The following is an 18,422-nucleotide window of genomic DNA, read 5'->3' as shown; positions in this document are numbered from 1 at the left end:
ATATATATATATATATATATATATATATATATATATATATATATATATAATACACATTGTGTATAACCAAGTGAAACTTTAAATATGAAATTTCTATGTAATTTTGATATGATAAATAAACATATAATAAAATTTTCACGAATGAAAGCCAAATGGAAAAGGTTATTGAAAAAAGAATAAGAATGACAAAGATAGCCATCAGGATATAGAAAGACTAATAGAAATGGAAGTGATAAACAAAGAAGTGGGTGAAAAGAGAGAGGAAGCATTGTTAGGAAACAAATGTAAAACGTTAGATAAATGTAAAATGTTAGATAAATGTAAAATGTTAGATAAATGTAAAATGTTGGATAAAAAAAATGTTGTAAAATGGAAATTATAAGAATTTTCTAGACAATGTAGATTTTAATAATTGCTTTCTAGTAGTAAAAGTTAAATTCCAACTAATTAATAATCATCTTTCTCATTTATAGTATAGATACTACATTTTCTCTCACCTTTGACTATCACTCAATATTCTTCAAAGGTGATGACTGTAGCAGAATCTTTTCTATATTGGGTTGAAATGTTATCTAAGTCAAATTTATCCTTCATGCAACCAGTCAGTAAAATAAGTTCTAGTGGATCAGTTTGAATAACAAGCTCAACCTCTGAAAAAGTGTAGCCTTGTGTCAATGTAGGAAATATACATTTTAAATAATATTTGAATTTTTATTGGAGTAATTTAAAGAAAATTTTAGTTGCTCAGCTAAGATCTTTCAACCCGAGTTCAAATGTTTTAGTAGTTTCAAGGTCAATGTAACTCATTTACTAGAATATATTTAGCTAGCAAGAGATCAACTGTATAATTATTTGGCCTGCTTGGTGTAACAGCCAAATATCTTCCAGTAAACTTACTTTTCTCTTTAAAACTGAGACTATATCTTTCAAGTTATTGGGTCATCCTTTCAAGATGAAAGGCTGATTTAATGAATCATTTGCTCCACTTACACAATGAGCCTGTTTGTGTAAAGCTGGCTGAAGATAGCTTGCTCTCTCTTTTTCTCTCTTTCTCTCTCTCAACAACTATTGGAATGCCTTTTAAAGAAAATTGTTTTTGAAATAAACTTTATAAATATAATCAAAAAATTATAGTTTAATATAAATTTAAACAAAATATATTAAGTGTTCTTTCAAGTATATTCTCCCAAAGAATCTGTTCTCATAAACTAACTCACTAATTAAAACTTTTATTTTCCCTTTCAGAAACATGAAAAACCAAAATACATTTTGTGCCTAGCATTTGCTGATAATGGGGATGTGTTATCAGGAGATTCTAATGGGAATATATTTGTTTGGTGTAAGGGTAAGTTTCTAATTTGTTGTAATTGAGGAAAATTTCTGTTTTCATAGAAATAAATGTATTTAGTGCATAGTGAAGTTCTTTGAAACTGTCGGTTTGTTTCATGAAACCTGGATTCTAGTATTTTTTAATATGGATTAGAACTATCAGGCAGTTCTTCTCTTCATTTGTTTGTTGCAAATATATGGCTCTCCTATCACCTACATACAAATTTGTGCATGCACACACATACACACACACACCCAAATCTATATATATATGTGTGTGTGTATATATATATATATATATATATATATATATATATATATATATTGTGATGCTAAGGTTTAGGATGTTGTAGATGTTTATTTAGTCCATTGAGAAGAGATAGTGCATAGGGTCTTTATGATGTGAAGGTTGAGACTTAAGTGAAAATATCCTCGCTATATACTAGTATTAAACTATGTATCTGTGAGAACTCTTTGAAGATTACATAAACTTGGTGTCCTGAAAGTTCATTCAGCAGCTGTTTGATTTTTTTGCAAATTAAACAGATTTGAGGAGACTAGATTTGTTGAGTATTTCATTGAATGTGAGAAAATGAGTTAGTAATATATACTTATTCCTGTTAAATGCATCTTTAATATGTAATTTTCTAGTTGATATACTGAATTTAGGATTCAGTAGACTATTGTAGGTATTATTTACAATAATTTTTTTTGTTTCTACAGGCTTCACTAACTTACTTGTGGATGCTATTCTACCTCAACTCTAGCATTGCTTTGTACTAAAATGTTTCCATATAACACCTTGCTTATAAAGTTTCTTTGATAATATACTTACACATTTTTTTTTCTCTAGGAGGTAATCGAATCAGTCAAGCAATCCTTGGAGCTCATGAAGGAGGGGTGTTTTCATTATGTGTCTTAAAGAACGGTCTTCTACTCTCTGGTGGTGGGAAAGATCGGCGTATTGTTGAATGGGATGGTAACTCTTACAAACAAACTGGCAATCTGACAGAGGTTAGTTTTAATGATTATGTTTTTATCAAAGTAATTGTGTAGTTTTTCTGTCTAATCAGCTGTTTACAGTTTCTAAATATTACTAATGAATCCGTAAAATATTTTAACTGATTGTAGAGAGAAGTAGGCAGTGATTGTGAGGTTAATGTGGCCATGAACATAAATCTTATTATTGATGCCATTATGTTCATTTTGACATGGGAAGGTACATTTGATTGCTTCTATCTGCATAGCTATCCGGTTTCACTCTTCTTTACTCAGTTAAATAATTTGTAAGAAAAGCATCAGACTGTGACAAGCATTTAGTCCAGCAATATGCAAAATGTCCACATTTGCTAAAAGCATCCTCACCATGCTAGAATGAAAAAAATTATGCAAAATGTAAAAGAAATCTTAAGTAATATTTTATGACTAAGCTACCTAAATATTTTGCTTGTTTTTAGATACCTGAACAGTTTGGACCAGTAAGAACATTAAGTCAGGGTAAAGGCAATCTCATTCTAGTTGGAACTACTAGAAACTGTATTCTTCAAGGAACTGTATATCTCAAGTTTAACCCAATTGTACAGGTAAATTGATTATGATGTATTCAATTACACAATATATTTTGATGAAAATTATTTTTAAATGCACCTTTATAATTTTGTATGTGTTTCACCATAAAGTCCAATAGAATAATTTAGCAAAATACATTTTATACATATATGTATATATCTTCTGTATGTGTGTGTGTGTGTATATATGCATGTGTATATATGCATGTGTATATACAGGGTGTCTCAAAATTAAGGCAACCAACTTTTTTCAATTTTACCAAAGCAAAATATTGTTAGGTTTTGTGTTCAAGCATTGCAATGCAATGGTAAAGGAAACACAATTACGACACTACATTTATTCAATATTACCACCTGTTTTGAATCACAGCCTTAAGTCTCGGTGTGAATACTTCACACACAGCTGTTTTTGCAGAATCAAAGCCCATTCCTGGTGCAGTTTTGCCTTCAGAGCATCAAGCGAAGCATGAGGAGTGCTTGTCTCCAAAATGGACCAAACAGAAAAATCCAATGGGTTGAAATCGGGGCTTCTTGAGGGCCATATGTCCTTGCCTAAGAATGATGGAATGTTTTTCTGACTCCAGTGTTTTGTCTATTTGGAGCTGTGGGATGGTGCCGAGTTTTGTTGGAGGCTCCAAGGTGTGCCTTGAAAGTGCTCATTCACCCATGGAAGCAGTTCAGCTTCCAAAATGTCACTAATGTATTGCTGGGTGTTAATTTTAACACTTGAAGGCACGCACACGAGGGGAGACCTTCCAGTGGCTGCTACAGCTGCTCAAATCATAACCGACTGACTGGATTCTGATGTCGATCTACCCTTGACAGAACCAGATACACTCCAAAGTTGGTTATTTTGGTGGTTTACTGACTGTTTGATGTCAAATTTCTTTTCATCAATAAACACCAGGTTGGGCAATGTTCCTTCAATCTGATGCAGGATAAAATCACTTCTCAACAGTCTCGTGGCCTTTTAAACTTACTTGTGGTGGCAGATCATTTTGTAGGGGTTAGTCCTGAGATCTTCCTTCAGCACTTGATACATCAATGTTCGGCTTATTTTTGCTATGGCAGCCAGTTTTTCTGACAGAACAATGAGGATTTCGCTGTATCTTTTCTCTGATACTTTTGATAAGCTAAAAGATCCACACACTTCTTTATCAGCCACATCCAGGTTGATCAGTGGTGGAACCAGTTTCTTGAAATTTGTTGACAAAAATTCCAGACTGTTGTTTCTGTAAACTTTTTTTGCTGTATTATTTTTACCTTTTTGTGGAGTGTTACGATTGTATTTCGGTCTATAGCCATTATCTAATCTATAAATCTGAATTTATCTAGTCTGAAACAAAAAGAAGACACACCAAGCTTTTATTATGTATAATCTTTATATCTTATCACATTTATTGAGTTATTAAAGCCTGAAGCCTTGGTTGCTTCAATTTCAGGACAACTTGTATATATATATATATATATATATATATATATATATATATATGTATGTGTGTGTGTGTGTGTGTGTGTGTGTGTGTCAATCGTTTGTGTGTTTATAAGTAACCGGCACTCTGTCAGTTATGTTGATGAGTGTTCCAGTTGATCCAATCAACAAAAAAGCCTGTTTGTGAAATTAACGTGCAAGTGGTTGAGCACTCCACAAACACATGTACCCTTCACATAGTCCTCTGGTAAGTTCACCATGACACAGAATGGCCTTTAGAATTACAGGTACATCCCACTTTTGCTGCTGAGTGGACTGGAGCAATGTGAAATAAAGTGTCTTGCTCCAGAACACAACACACAGCCACTAAATGAACTCCTGATCTTATGATCATGAACCAAATGCCCTAACCAGTAAGTCATGCACCTTTACAATATCTGTGTATTTATATGTTTGTATATGTGTGTGCACACACGTATATTCTTTTAGTTTTTAGTTGTTTCAGTCATTTGACTGTGGCCATGCTGGGGCACATGTTTATGTATGTATATACACACATCTGGAAGCTTTGTCAAATATATCCTCTTGGATCTGTAAAGATGTATCTGCATGTCTCTTATTACCCTATCAACATGGTCTGTGTCTATCTGCAGATCTTTATCATCCTATCGTTAAATTACTTTGCTTTTCATCTATTTGCTAATGCACATTATTGCATACATCTGGTTTTCTGCCTGTCTATCCATTTATTAAATTACCTATTTTTTTCTGATTTATGTAGGGTCATACTGATGAATTATGGGCATTATATCCTCATCCAACTCAAAACCAATTTCTTACTTGTGGTTATGATAAGCATGTTTATCTTTGGGACAGTTTATCTCATACAGTTGTCTGGAGTAAAGAAATCAATGTAAGTTTTTTTTTTTTTTAAACTTTTATCACAACTTATCTTTTTTTATATTTAATATATTGAGGAATACTTTTAGAATTTCTTTAACACTAGAAGTACCAACATTTCTTACTTCTTACAAGAACCATAGTGGTCACTTTCGATCAGCCTTGAAAATTTTTATTGAATACAATTAACAGAAAAAATACACACACACACAATAATAATAATAATGGTTATTTTTTATTCTTTTTTTTTTTCAGGAGTGTGCTCATTGTTGCTGTTTCCATCCAGATGGTAACTTAACTGTAATTGGCACTCAGACAGGACGTTGGCTAGTATTAGACCTGACCACACGAGAAATTATTACCACCCATTGTGATGGCTCTGAACAAATTGAATGTGTTAGATTTTCACCAGGTAATTTCCAACTTTTCAACTCAACTGAACTCGAATTTGATATATTTCAATCTGTTGTTTAAACATATTATATACTTTGTCTACATCATTAAACCCAGTGTTATATCTAAACATATGTAAAAACAAATCACCTAAACTTATAATTACAAGCAACATATTTCTTTAGTCATAATTACACTCTTCTCATTGAAACCAACAACTCGTTTCAGCCCAAGAGCAATGAATTTTCCATATAACCTCTTTCTTATTTGTTTTAATTTTGGAAGCATTATTAAAAGAAACTGTCATTGTCTATAATATTGTAGGTAGTTAATTGCAGAGATGTTGAAGACATTTCAAATATCTTGAAGCTATGATGAAATGCCTGTTTGTTATTATTACTACCAAAATTAATTCATAACTACTTTTTAAAATCAGTTTGTTTTTTGTTTTTTTTATCTGAAAATAATGCCCTTGAAAGAGTCTCTAAAATTTACATATGTATTTGTACTTAGATGGTAATTTTTTGGCTGTTGGTTCCCGTGACAACAGTATATACATTTATCATGTATCTGAGAGTGGCAGCAAATATAGCCGAATTGGAAAATGCACCGTAAGTTATATTTATCTAATATCCTAGATCCAAATTTTAGTATATGTACCTTATTTTATTTAGAAATAATGTTCTTATGTTTCCTTTTTTTTTTTTTGTTTCATTATAGGGTCATTCCAGTTTTATCACTCATATAGATTGGTCAGTTAACAGTCAGTATATCCAGAGCAACTCCGGAGACTATGAAGTTCTTTTTTGTAAGTAACTGTTATAAATTGGATTCATTGTGTATCTCACAAATCCTTTTAATGCCAACTTGTATATATGGAAAGACAATTTTGGCACTCAGAAAGAGGTTTCACATCTTATCTTTTCTTGTTATTTATTTGATCCATTTTTCTCAAGTAGTTGATCTTCTTTGAAATTATCTTATTAAAGGCTCAAACAAGAGTTTAGCTGTAGTTTCTTATTCATTTTACACTGTTGTGAAACATTATGTGGGTACAACTATACTATGTAAATGACAAATGTTTTCCAAGGGTATATTAGATTTACTTCTATTGCTAAATCTAAATTTAGTAACCAATTCTGAAAGAAACAATAATTGTAGAATGTAAAACCTCAGTTTACTTTAAAGTTTTTAGTAAATCACAGGGTAAATTGTTTTTGTTTCACTGGTATTTCTGCAAATATGTTAATGATGGTTGAGACAACATTTATCTTTGAAGTTTGTTTCTCCAGTATTCATTTTTAATCATAAGAAGTCAATCAATTAGTATTGATTAAATTCTTCACACCGTCCGGTTTCTTTTTATTTCCATTCTGTACTCATCATTCGTTCGTCATCGTTTAACGTCCGCCTTCCATGCTAGCATGGGTTGGACGATTTGACTGAGGACTGGTGAAACCGGATGGCAACACCAGGCTCCAATCTAATTTGGCAGAGTTTCTACAGCTGGATGCCCTTCCTAACGCCAACCACTCAAAGAGTGTAGTGGGTGCTTTTACGTGTCACCCACACGAAAACGGCCACGCTCGAAATGGTGTCTTTTATGTGCCACCCGCACAAGAGCCAGTCCAGGGGCACCGGCCAAATCATTGTGCATCAAAGGAAGTACTAAGACTGTGGTCAGCTTCACTCTAATCATGGTTTTATACTCGTATTGCCCTCTCCTAGTGCTTGTCAAGAGGAAGGGTATTCAGCAATAGAGAAAAACACCTTCATGAAATACCATAGCAATAACTTACACTAACAACAATAAATGAAACTAGTGACAGCCATTGACAGATATTATTGAACAAGTCACTTTGTTGGATGTGTTAATTGTTTGTGTATTTGTCTGGTTTTGTTGCTGTTAATATCTGTATGATTCTATATCTATTGTAAGATGTTGTTTCAGAAAGCAGTGTTTTTACATGCTGTATTTCAAGAGGCTGGGTGTTTTTTTTTTGTGTGGATGAATGCTCTTTTTTCCTGACAAGCATCCAGATAGGGAAGAGTATTGTCCAAGTTATGTCAAATGGAAAAAGCAGATATAGAGCGATTTATTTTGTACAAGGAACTCAAATGAAGTACAAGTTTGTTTCATGTATGCTCATCATCTTTTAACATCCCTTTTCTGTCTTGGCATAGGTTGGATGGTTTGACAGGATCTAATAAGTTGTAGAACTGCAATGAGTTCCATTGACTGTTTTGGTATGGTTTTTATAGCTGGATGCCCTTTCTAATGCCAACCATTTTAAAAAGCTTACAATGTTGACTTGTTACAAAGAAAGTCACAAGAGAAAGGGGGTGGGAATGACCTCTGAACTGTGATAGTCAGGCACAAATGTCTTGCTATAGAGGAGCTGCTTTGCTACCCTGCATTATATTAGGGTGGGTGGGAGTGTCTGTAAAGAGAGTGATAGTGGTTATGAGATATTAGAACATTCTATCAAGATACAAGGAAGTAAGTATGAGAGTGTGGTCAAAGAATCAGGAAGGATGGGTGGATAAGTTCATTAGCATGTGGGAAGAAAATGACAAATGGTAAGAGTTAGGTGTAGATGCAAATGTAGCAGAGGGAACAAAGGTGAAATTGTGCTCAATGGTAAATATGAGTTTGGGGAGGAAGTGAAAGAAATAGGAGTCTGTCAGGAAAGAGGAAGTAATAATGGCAGTAGAAGAAAGGATGAGAATTGCATTATAATAAACCTGTAGATAGATCAGAAAATATGTAGAGGATGGGAGAGTGGGAGATGAGAGAGAGATGTACAGTGACAGATGGATGTCCAAAGCATACAGGAATGGCTATAGTGAATGGAGGGGGGTGGGTCAAAAGTAGAAAGAGCCTGTTGAGAGCTGATGCAAAAGGGTGGCGAGAATGATAGCAAATAAGAAAGTTTGTTAAAAATTAGGGAAATGGCAGTCCTAACTAGTACTTCAGGGTGGCACAGAAAGGGATGATTCATGGAAAATAAAGTGGAAGGAATGGGTTTTAAAAAGAAGTGATTTGAAGGAGAGGTAATTGATAGCACAATGAAGGATGAAATATGTGCATGTTCTGCTCTTGTATGTTTATAGTTAATAAAAAAAAAGTTATGCCAGTTTTTGCATTACCTCTGGAACAACGTCAGTAAAAACTGTAAGTAGTGTTACTAGCAGAGATGCAAATAAAGAGCAGTAAGTGCAACTAGTTGTTACCTTGGTATATGTCCTGTAGCAGTTAATGTTGAGAACGTCAGTATCTTGAATGTGTTAATGGTTTGTATGTTTGGTTGTCTTTGTTGCTGTTAATAGCTGTATGCTTACATATCTAGTGCGTGTATATATGTCTCTGTACTTGTATACATGGTCTGATCAATAAGTATCCAGACTGTTGCCATAGTAACGAAGTTAAAGCACACAGAGTGAAACCCCTTGGCACAGATTGACCTTGAACTCTGCTGTGCATGTGCACTAAGTTTTAATGTTCTAGCTCACTTCTGCTGTTTATAGCAGTGCTTGAAAGGAAGGTGTGTAGCATGTGATTGTTGCATTGACCATGACAGAGAAAGTTGAGCAGAAAATCTGCATCAAATTTTGCCAAAAGCTTGTGTCGATACCTACTCAGAAGACGCCTACAAGGAGATCTTGTGCAACTGAAATCCGAGTGTCTTTTTAGTCAGCTGAAAGCAGTTTTGGCACAAACTTGGCAGGCATGCGTCTCATACCCAAATTTTCAGTGATAATGGACTGAACTGAACCATAACTAATCTGCCCATTTTCTGATAACTTATGGGTGGTGATACAATGATTTCCCTTCACAGCTGCATGCACATCTGTGATGTCTTTCTCAGTTCTGCTGATTGCAGGTTTCCCAGAACATTTATTGCTATTGACATTTTTTTTGGCCATCTTGGAAATGTCTGAACCGCTTGTACACTTGTGTGTGACTCATACACGCCTCTCTGTACACTTTCTGCAACTTTGCGTAGGCCTCTGAGCAGGTATCGCCATGACAATTTTCTCTGTCATGGTCAATGTGACGATCATGCTACACATCTTTCTTCCCAGCACTGCTGTAAACAGTGGAAGTGAGCTAGAATGTTAAGAATGTTAAGACATGCACAGCAGAGTTCAAGGTCAATCTTTGTCAAGCAGCTTCACTCTGCATCCTTTAGCTTCATTACTATGGCAACAGTCTGGATACTTATTGATAAAACCTCGTATTTACAAAATGTGTATATTTGGGTGCATGCATGTATGCAGTTGCTGTGTATGCGCATGTGTGCACTTTTTATTTTAGCAACCACAACCAGGACAACACTCGAGCATCTTCATACTGTTATGTGTGTCTAGTTCCCCTTCATGTGCTCTGTGTCTACTATTCTGTAGGCTTCAACTGATACTTTGTGTATCAGTGTGTGTGTCCATCAATCTGTCTGTCTGTCTATCAATCAGTCAATCAATTTATAAACCAATCAATCAAATGCATATGCAGTTGCAGTGTCTGTTGTTGCTTGAGTATACAGTTGTTTCAGTATAAATTTGGAGTTAATTAAAACCTTTCTGTTACAGGGACAGCATCTACTTGCAAGCAGTTAATTAGCCCAAATGCTATCCGGGAACTTGAATGGCATACCAGCACTTGTACTTTAAGTTTCAATCTTGCCGGTAATTTAAATTCTTTGTCTTTTCCTTTTATTATTATTTTTTACAATTTATATTTTACTCAGTTTTATTTTGCAACTGATTCACAATCACTTCACAAGATACTTTGACATTGAAATCAAAGAATTCTGATAAAAAAAAAATAAATAAAATAAAAACTCTTCACATTGTGACACTAGTTGACGATTTTTATTTTCATGTATCATTGGCCTAGTTGAGCTATTTTTTAACAATCAGTTGAAATTATTTTGCTGTTACTGCTAATACTTTTAAGAAAGGCATGAAACGAAAAAGAAAAAAAAGACATTTTAACAGATTAATTAAAAAATAAATAATAAATGCGCCCTTTACAGCCTAACCAGGCTCATGGGCTCAGTTTCCTGGTTTCAATGGCGTATGTGTTCCACAGCTGGAGGGGACGCCAGTCCATCGCAGCGTTACTCATTTTTGCCAGCTGAGTGGACTGGAGCAATGTGAAATGAAGTGTTTTGCTCAAGCACGCAATGCGTCGCCCGGTCTAGGAATCGAAACCACAATTTACGATCATAGTGCTGGCACCCTAACCACTAAGCCACGCACCTCCACTTTAACAGATTAATTAACTTTATAAAAAACATCATTCAAAATTCTTATTCACTTTGTGCATGTCTGTGTGTGAATTATATATATAAAATAGGCACATATGTGCATGTATACATGTGTATATACATATTTACTGTTAGAGTTTCTTAGTAAACGTTATACAACTTAAATATTTCATTGTAGGTATCTGGCCTGAAGGTGCTGATGGTACAGACATCAATGCAAGCTGTCGATCAAATAGTGTAAAGCAATTAACAGCTACTGCTGACGATTTTGGCAAAGTCAACCTGTATAGGTATCCCTGTAGCCAGCCTTTAGTAAGTTTAACTTGTACTTCTCTTTCAAACTTATGAAATTTATTATTTTTATTCTTTGACTAAAATATTCTGGTATTAAGAAAATACTAGGGGAAGTCAAAAATTATCTGTATTTTCATCTTCAGTGCTTGCATGGTTAAAGATGGTACTCTTATGGTTATATAACCAAAGTTTGACCATGATCGCTACAGTTTCCTTTCTTGTATTACAGAGTAAGCATGGCTGCACTGCTGGTAGTGTGCACCAAAGAAGAACAGAGATAAGTGATCTGATTTCTCTGGTCTGAAGAGCATCAAGGGCTTAAATTCATAGCAAGCTTTCAATACAATATGGGGACGTTGCTCTTCTATATAGAAGTGTGTATGAGTGGGTTGAGAAATTCAGACATGGCTGGACGAGTGCAAAGCATGAGGGAGAAGAATGCCCATCAATCTCTACCACTGATGTGAAGATTCAACAAGCTTGAGAGATGGTTCTGGTGAACTAACAAGTGGCCATCAATAAGGTAGCTTGTTCACTGCAAATTAGTCATGGTTTGGTATACACAATCATCCATGAAAAGCTTCATTTCTGTAAAGTCTGTGCAAGATGGGTGTCAAGAGAGCTTACTGAAGTGCCTAAATGGAATTGTGTAGAGATCTGTCAAGCCTTACTCAACTGCTACAGTGATGTAAGCAAAGCTTCCTTGGAGACAATAGTCATGGAAGATGAGACCAGGATCCATCACTTTGAGTTAGAACCCAAAAGGCAGAGTATGGAGTGAAAACGCCTGGAATATCCAGCAGAAAAGAAATTCTAGACTCATCCTTCTGCAGAAAAAGTAATACTAGCTGTTTTTTTCTTTCTTTTGGGACACAAAAGGGCCTACACTGGAACATTACCCAGAAAAGGGGTCTGCAGTCATTAGTGCTGGTTACAGTGAAATACTGGCTGACAAACTAAACAAACAATTCATACCAAACAAGTCTATTGTCAAATCTGGTGTTATTGTTGCACAACAATGCATGTCCACACACAGCATTGAAACCATTGAAAAATTGGGTTTTGAGTTGCTGGAACTCTCCTCTTACAGTCCAAATCTCACCCCTTCTGACCATTACCTCTTCGGATTGCGTCAATTTGCTACAGATGATGAAGCACAGAAAGTGGTACACAAATGACTATGTGACCAGCTGAAAACCTTAATCTCAGATGGAATAAGCAAGCTTGTGGACTGCTGAATAAGTACATCACAAAACAAGGAGACTGTGTCAAAAAAATGATGTAATCGTTCAACCCCTGCTTTTGCTTTCATTACTGAATCAAGAGTATATAAATTTTTCATTTACCCTCATAAGCATTATCACAGCAAAATAAATTAGTTTTATCCACTGTTTTCTTGGCCTTCATTAAAATAAAATTATAGGTTGGGAATTGAAGTCTTCCAAGCTTTCATTGTCTCTGTTACAAATAATGCCAAGGCCTCTGGAAAAATCACTTATGATTGACTTGTCTCTTATCTTCTTAACACTGCTTCAGCTCATAATTTGTGGAAGATAAGGTGGAAATGGTTTGAAGTGTTGTAAAATGATCCTGAAGACAATGTTGACTAGACACAACATTCGAAAATGTCTTGAAGATATAAAAATGCCTAGATAGATATTAAAGTAAATGTATTTCCATTTCAATAAACTCATTTTCTAATTGTCTGTAGCAGCCATGTATTAATGAAAATAATCTATAAAAACTATCAAAATTTATTTTAAAGCAACATTTGAGAAAATTTTTTCTTTATGTAGAAACTCTGCCAGATTTAGATTGGAGCCTGGTGTTGCCATCCGGTTTCACCAGTCCTCAGTCAAGTCGTCCAACCCATGCTAGCATGGAAAGCGGACGTTAAACGATGATGATGATGATGATTGCTTGATTGTATTTTAATTGTAACAAAATTTATTAGCTGAATTTTTTTTCTTCTTCTGGGTTACCCTGAGTTAGTTCTGCTTGTATAAAAGTATTGTTTTAATTGGAATTCTGTAGAGGTACTGAGTTGAGAAGATTTAAAACATATAGCCTACAAGGCATAAATGATCTCTCTCCCCACTACAAATCTACTAATATTAACCCTTTTGATACCAACCCACCTGAGACTGTCCATGGTTCCATGACAGAAATTTCTTGTTTTAACCCTTTAGCATTCAGATTACTTTGGTGAAATGTAATGGTTATTCATTTACATTGTTTTGAAATCATCATGCATTATCTCACAGCTTTAAAATTTTGATGATGTGATAACATTTTTTTAGAATGACATCACAGGGTAGGTGTAAGAGGCTGGATCTAACTGGTTTTGAACACAAAACAGGTAGAATATTTGGGCTGGATATGGCTGGTTTACATGCTAAAGTGTTAATATGATGCCACTAAAACAACTTCCAGGGAAAATTCATGCTAATTTGTTCCAAACATCAGCTTAACCCTTTTGATATCAACCTATTTGAGACTGTTCTATGATATAAACTTTGTTTTACAGTGATCTAAATTAAAACTTTCCTTCAAAATTTTGTGTTGAGATATGTTCCAAACATCAGCTTAATAGCAAAATTATTTTATTAAATTCATTATTTTTGAAGTTGATTTTAACAAAAACACTGTATATCAACAGAAAGATGTTAAGGATGTCATTTTATTGAATTCTTAATTATTATCAAAATTAATTCAAACAAAAGTAGAGCATTTCAATAGAAATATGGTAACGAAAGGGTTAAAAGTAATATTAACAAAGTTCATTTACCTTTGTTTTTTTCTTCTTCTTCTTCAGGCTAAAGCACATACATACGGAGGTCATAGCAGTCATGTGACCAATGTCGCTTTCTTACATGATGATTCTCGTCTGATCTCAGTTGGTGGGAAGGACATGGCTATTTTGGAATGGAGTGTCATCTGAAGCAACACATAACAATCCAAGAACTATGTAGCAAAACTGATGAAAAATGCTCTATATTTAGTTGAAACTCAGTAACTGTTACATTTATTTCTCCCCAGCACTTGGCTGATCTTTCAATTAATTGCAGGCTTTCTCTTTTCATTGTCTATATCACTTTATTTCAAAGTTGCCATAGTGTTATTATTAATTTTTTTTTCAGCTGGTTTTATTAAACAAAATTCGCTGAAATATCTATGAAAATTAGTTATTTTAAAGACACCTCTGTAGCCCCTCACAGTGAAATCCAGTGAGTCATAATTTCCTACAACTAAGAGTGAGGAAGTAACAGGAGGTTTTTTTTTTTTTTTCTGTTAAGGACTTCATTTTTGAATTTTGGGATTTCTTTGTTGAAGATGATTCCAACTACAACTTCCAGATTGTTCCTGGTTCTATTTAATAAATTACATCCAGCAGGGCCAAAGTTATAATATTAATTAGGGAAAGGATATATTCCCCATGTGGAGCATTGACTTTCCTACATTGGTGGCATAACTTTTAAGTCTGATGGATTATGTCTTGTCTAGAAACCAATCTCCTGCTACTGCTGTTTATATCCAGTTTTATTATATCTTTTCACTCCAAGCTTCTGTGCAGCTTTGTTGCCAACGAAGATATTTTGACTCCTATTTTTTGTGTTTGAGTAAACTCTTACACAGACATGAATAATATATTATATAAAAATATAATACTTTAGGCAATGCATTTAAAAATAAGCTTATATTTTGATTCATAAACAGCACCTTATTTGCATGTATACTTAGAGTTGATCCCCAATTCATTGAGATAATCACTCATTTCAAGGATGTCTAAATTGTAATGGTTTAGCTGACAATTCATGCAACATGTTTAGCATCAACATTCACATTTTTTTCCTTTTCTTTCCATCTTAAACACAGTCTTTCAGAAATAGTCTTGTAATAAACTTTCATTTTGATTCTCATTTTATTGAAATAACTTTCATCTTATAAATCCATTAACAAATGATTTTTGAGACAGAAATACACTAATTCAGACAATTTCATGCCTGGTAGTTGGGAAGGTCTTTTGCCTGTCTTTTTTGATTTTATTTTGTTAATCTCTGAGAAATATGCCTAAGTATACTTTAAATCAACCATAAAAACATACACACAAACACACACGTGTGTGTGTGTGTGTGTATGTATGTATGTATGTATGTATGTATGTATGTATGTATATATATATATATATATGTCATCTACCCATTCCTGTTACTTGGATTTCTTTTGCTCTCCTTGTTGTCAATGCACCTTGTGCCTTCTGTTTTTAATCCTCTCTGATATTATTAAAGTTTGCTATCTGGGCACTTTCCCTTCCATTTAAATTTCAAAAATGGATCATTTTAAGAAATATTCTAAATGAATTTGCATTCAAGAAAGTATTTCGTTTGGGCATACAGCTTACTGAATATTATCAGCAGAAACATTTATAATTCTCAACATAGATGATTGTCTTAGCTCAAATAAGAATTTATTTATTAGAATCTTGAATTATAATTAAACAATGAATTTTATCTCTGATAAAAGAAATAAGAAAATTTATAAAATTTTCAAGTTTACTGATTCAACTATTTGATTGATATAACTGGAAATTTTTTAAAGATATCTTACCAAAATAGATTCTAGATTGGATTTTGAGTAATTTTTAACATGAAAATACTGATGATAAATTGGATTTCAAGAAAAATGTTTAACTTCTTACTTTCCAAGTGAAAGTTTAAAGTTTCACTTCCACTACATGAAGTTTCTGTATAAATGTTCATAATATTAATAATTTTCTTTTTGAAAATTTTAATTTTAAAACTAAATTAACTGAATGCCTTAACAATTTTGATCTTGGTAAGTATTTGGAAAATATGCTATGCTTGATTAGGATGCTCTTTCTCTTGCATCAAGAGAATGTCTGAATGTTATTAAAATTTCAAGATGTTTAGGCCCACTAGGTTAAAGAGTCTTTTATATAATTAGTGTTAATGTTATTACACCACAGGAGCTGGTTTTTATCCCTATTTTCTAGTAAAATAAATATTGGTAATGCAGAAGTCAATTCGATTGGCCATATCCCTCAAACAAAAATTGGTCTTGCCAAAATGATATCAGTATATTGAGATCAGATGATTTGAACAGACAGTTGTTAAAGTTGATACTTTGACAGAGCTGATGTCAATGTTGACATTGACAGCAATAAAAGAAATACTTGCCAAAATCTAGGATAAATTTAAGTGAATGTCAAAACTGACCCTGAGCCTGGTCAAGTAAAATCATGAATGTTGAAACTTTCCATTTAGGTTTCATGCCATTATAAGAAATTAGTTTAATGAAAATACAACAAATGTTGGAGTTAAAGACCAAGTGGATTGTTTATGATGACTTTGGAGTTTTAAGTGTTTATGCAGAATGGGTGAGTCTTGGTCAAAACCTGGGTTTTTAAACTAAGAATATCAAATTTGTAATTTGGGTGGTAATATATGAATAAACTGGACCAATGATGAAAGAAGAGTTTTGAATGTTCAAGTTAAACTGGACCAAATTTGGGAGGGAAAATTGTACATGTTAACATTAAAGTTTTAATTTGGGTGAGGATACTATGGATCTGAGGAAATTTTTAATTTGGATTGCCAGTGTGACTGTTAAACTGAAATGGGATTAATAATGTGGGTATTGGTGAATTTGCACAAATCTGAAGAAATTGTTAAAAGATTATTTTCATTCTAAATTGCTGATAATTATTAAATTAACGGTGTCTTTAATAACTAAGGATCAGTGGGACTTAGAATGCTTATTTAGTTAACTTCAGTTTTCAAAATTAATTGGGGTAATTTGTTTAAAAAATTAAATGAAATGATCTGAAAATATTCCCATTTTACTGTGATGTCCTTTTGCAAACTAACTATTTGCTTTGGAGTTATTCAATTTATTTTGTTCAAATATGAGGCATACATGATTTCAACATTATCTTTCTCTGTTTTTAAAGGCATTTAAAATGAAAACCTTGTAAAATCATCTTCAATTTTCTTGATTATTTTTACTGGCTTCTTTAAAAAATGAAAACAAAACAAAAATATAATGAACTCTTGCAAACTCCAAAGGAAATCAAATTAATTCTATTTCGGATTTCGAACGTTTCTTTTTGGAGATCAATGATTTATATTATCAAAGACTGTCTCTTCATATTTAAGTTGGAATCTCAACAAAATACAAAACAATATTCTCTTTAAAATAAAAAAAAAAAAACAAGTCTTCAGATTTCTATTCATTTGTAGCTAATTTCTTCTCTCAACTGAATATTATCTTAAACCATTAAAAATGGGGAAAACTTTACATTTTTATAATTTTCTAATTATTAACAATTTTATTGAAATATTGGACACAGATATTACCATCAAATCTTTTCTAAACAACTAATTATTATAAATTTATAAAATTACAAATCTTTTACTTATAAACTGTTATGTTTGTTGCTTCTGACATTTTTGTAAAATGTGAACTTTGCACTAATATCCTACAATCTTGCAAAATCTTATTTTCCTCTTATCCTTGTTGCCTGTCAAGTTCACTGTATGTCTTTTAGTCTTTTGTTGCACTATTTGAAATTTTATTTATAAAAGAAATATATATAGAAGCTCCTGTCGACTGAAAAATAAAAGAAATCTTGCCATGAAATATTTCAGAAATGAGAACTGGACATGCCTATCTTTTTTTTTTTTTTTTTTTTCATAAAGAATTGTGTCCATATTCTTGCAAACTTTAAATGTTGCTGTATTTGATGAAATATAAATATTGGACCTTTTTCTATTTTTCTTCGTTATTTTTGTCTTTTTTATTTTTTTATTTTACCATTTAACAACTTTACAATACTGAGTTTTACAGAGTTGTTCAACTCTTATCACCAGTTTGAATATAGGGAACTTTTCACACTCCAATTTAGGTATCGAGCAGTTTACTAATGAAGTCAACTATTCTCTTCAGTTGTGAAGACAAATATCTCTACTGTTCCTGATTAGTCTTGACTGAAAATACATATTAATCAACCCTGCCACTATATATTATATTCAACAATTCCATAATGGTAGCAATCCAGTATTAATAACTTTAGATCAAACAGCCAACACCTTCGATGCAGTCATCCAGATTACTCTAGAGTTATATTTTACCACTTGAGGATTCAACAACCACATTGTCTAGAATAAAATGAAACTCATTCTCGTCCAACATCTTTTTGACCGTGTTTTGGGATAG

The 18,422-nt window shown here is 33.2% G+C and overlaps 1 protein-coding gene across 33 annotated transcripts in view; it reads left to right on the top strand.

The window, feature by feature from the left end:
* The window catches only part of LOC106869890 (echinoderm microtubule-associated protein-like 2), a 220,070-nt gene extending 202,097 nt beyond the window's left edge, over positions 1 to 17,973 (top strand). For all 33 annotated transcript variants that reach the window (XM_089359993.1, XM_089360000.1, XM_089359995.1 and 30 more), the window contains 10 exons: positions 1,246 to 1,345; positions 2,183 to 2,343; positions 2,787 to 2,912; positions 5,111 to 5,242; positions 5,485 to 5,641; positions 6,136 to 6,233; positions 6,343 to 6,430; positions 10,213 to 10,308; positions 11,071 to 11,204; positions 14,002 to 17,973. In XM_089359993.1, the coding sequence (XP_089216119.1) occupies positions 1,246 to 1,345; positions 2,183 to 2,343; positions 2,787 to 2,912; positions 5,111 to 5,242; positions 5,485 to 5,641; positions 6,136 to 6,233; positions 6,343 to 6,430; positions 10,213 to 10,308; positions 11,071 to 11,204; positions 14,002 to 14,127 (1,218 nt within the window). In that variant the 3' untranslated portion in view covers positions 14,128 to 17,973. The remainder of the gene's footprint in view (positions 1 to 1,245; positions 1,346 to 2,182; positions 2,344 to 2,786; positions 2,913 to 5,110; positions 5,243 to 5,484; positions 5,642 to 6,135; positions 6,234 to 6,342; positions 6,431 to 10,212; positions 10,309 to 11,070; positions 11,205 to 14,001) is intronic.
* The last annotated feature ends 449 nt before the right edge of the window (positions 17,974 to 18,422 follow it).

This window comes from Octopus bimaculoides, chromosome 11 (genome assembly GCF_046866305.1).
Source record: "Octopus bimaculoides isolate indiv1 chromosome 11, ASM4686630v1, whole genome shotgun sequence".
NCBI classification, from domain to species: Eukaryota; Metazoa; Mollusca; class Cephalopoda; order Octopoda; family Octopodidae; genus Octopus; species Octopus bimaculoides.
The sequence above is the reverse complement of the archived record's forward strand: the minus strand, read 5'-3'. Positions and strand labels throughout refer to the sequence as shown.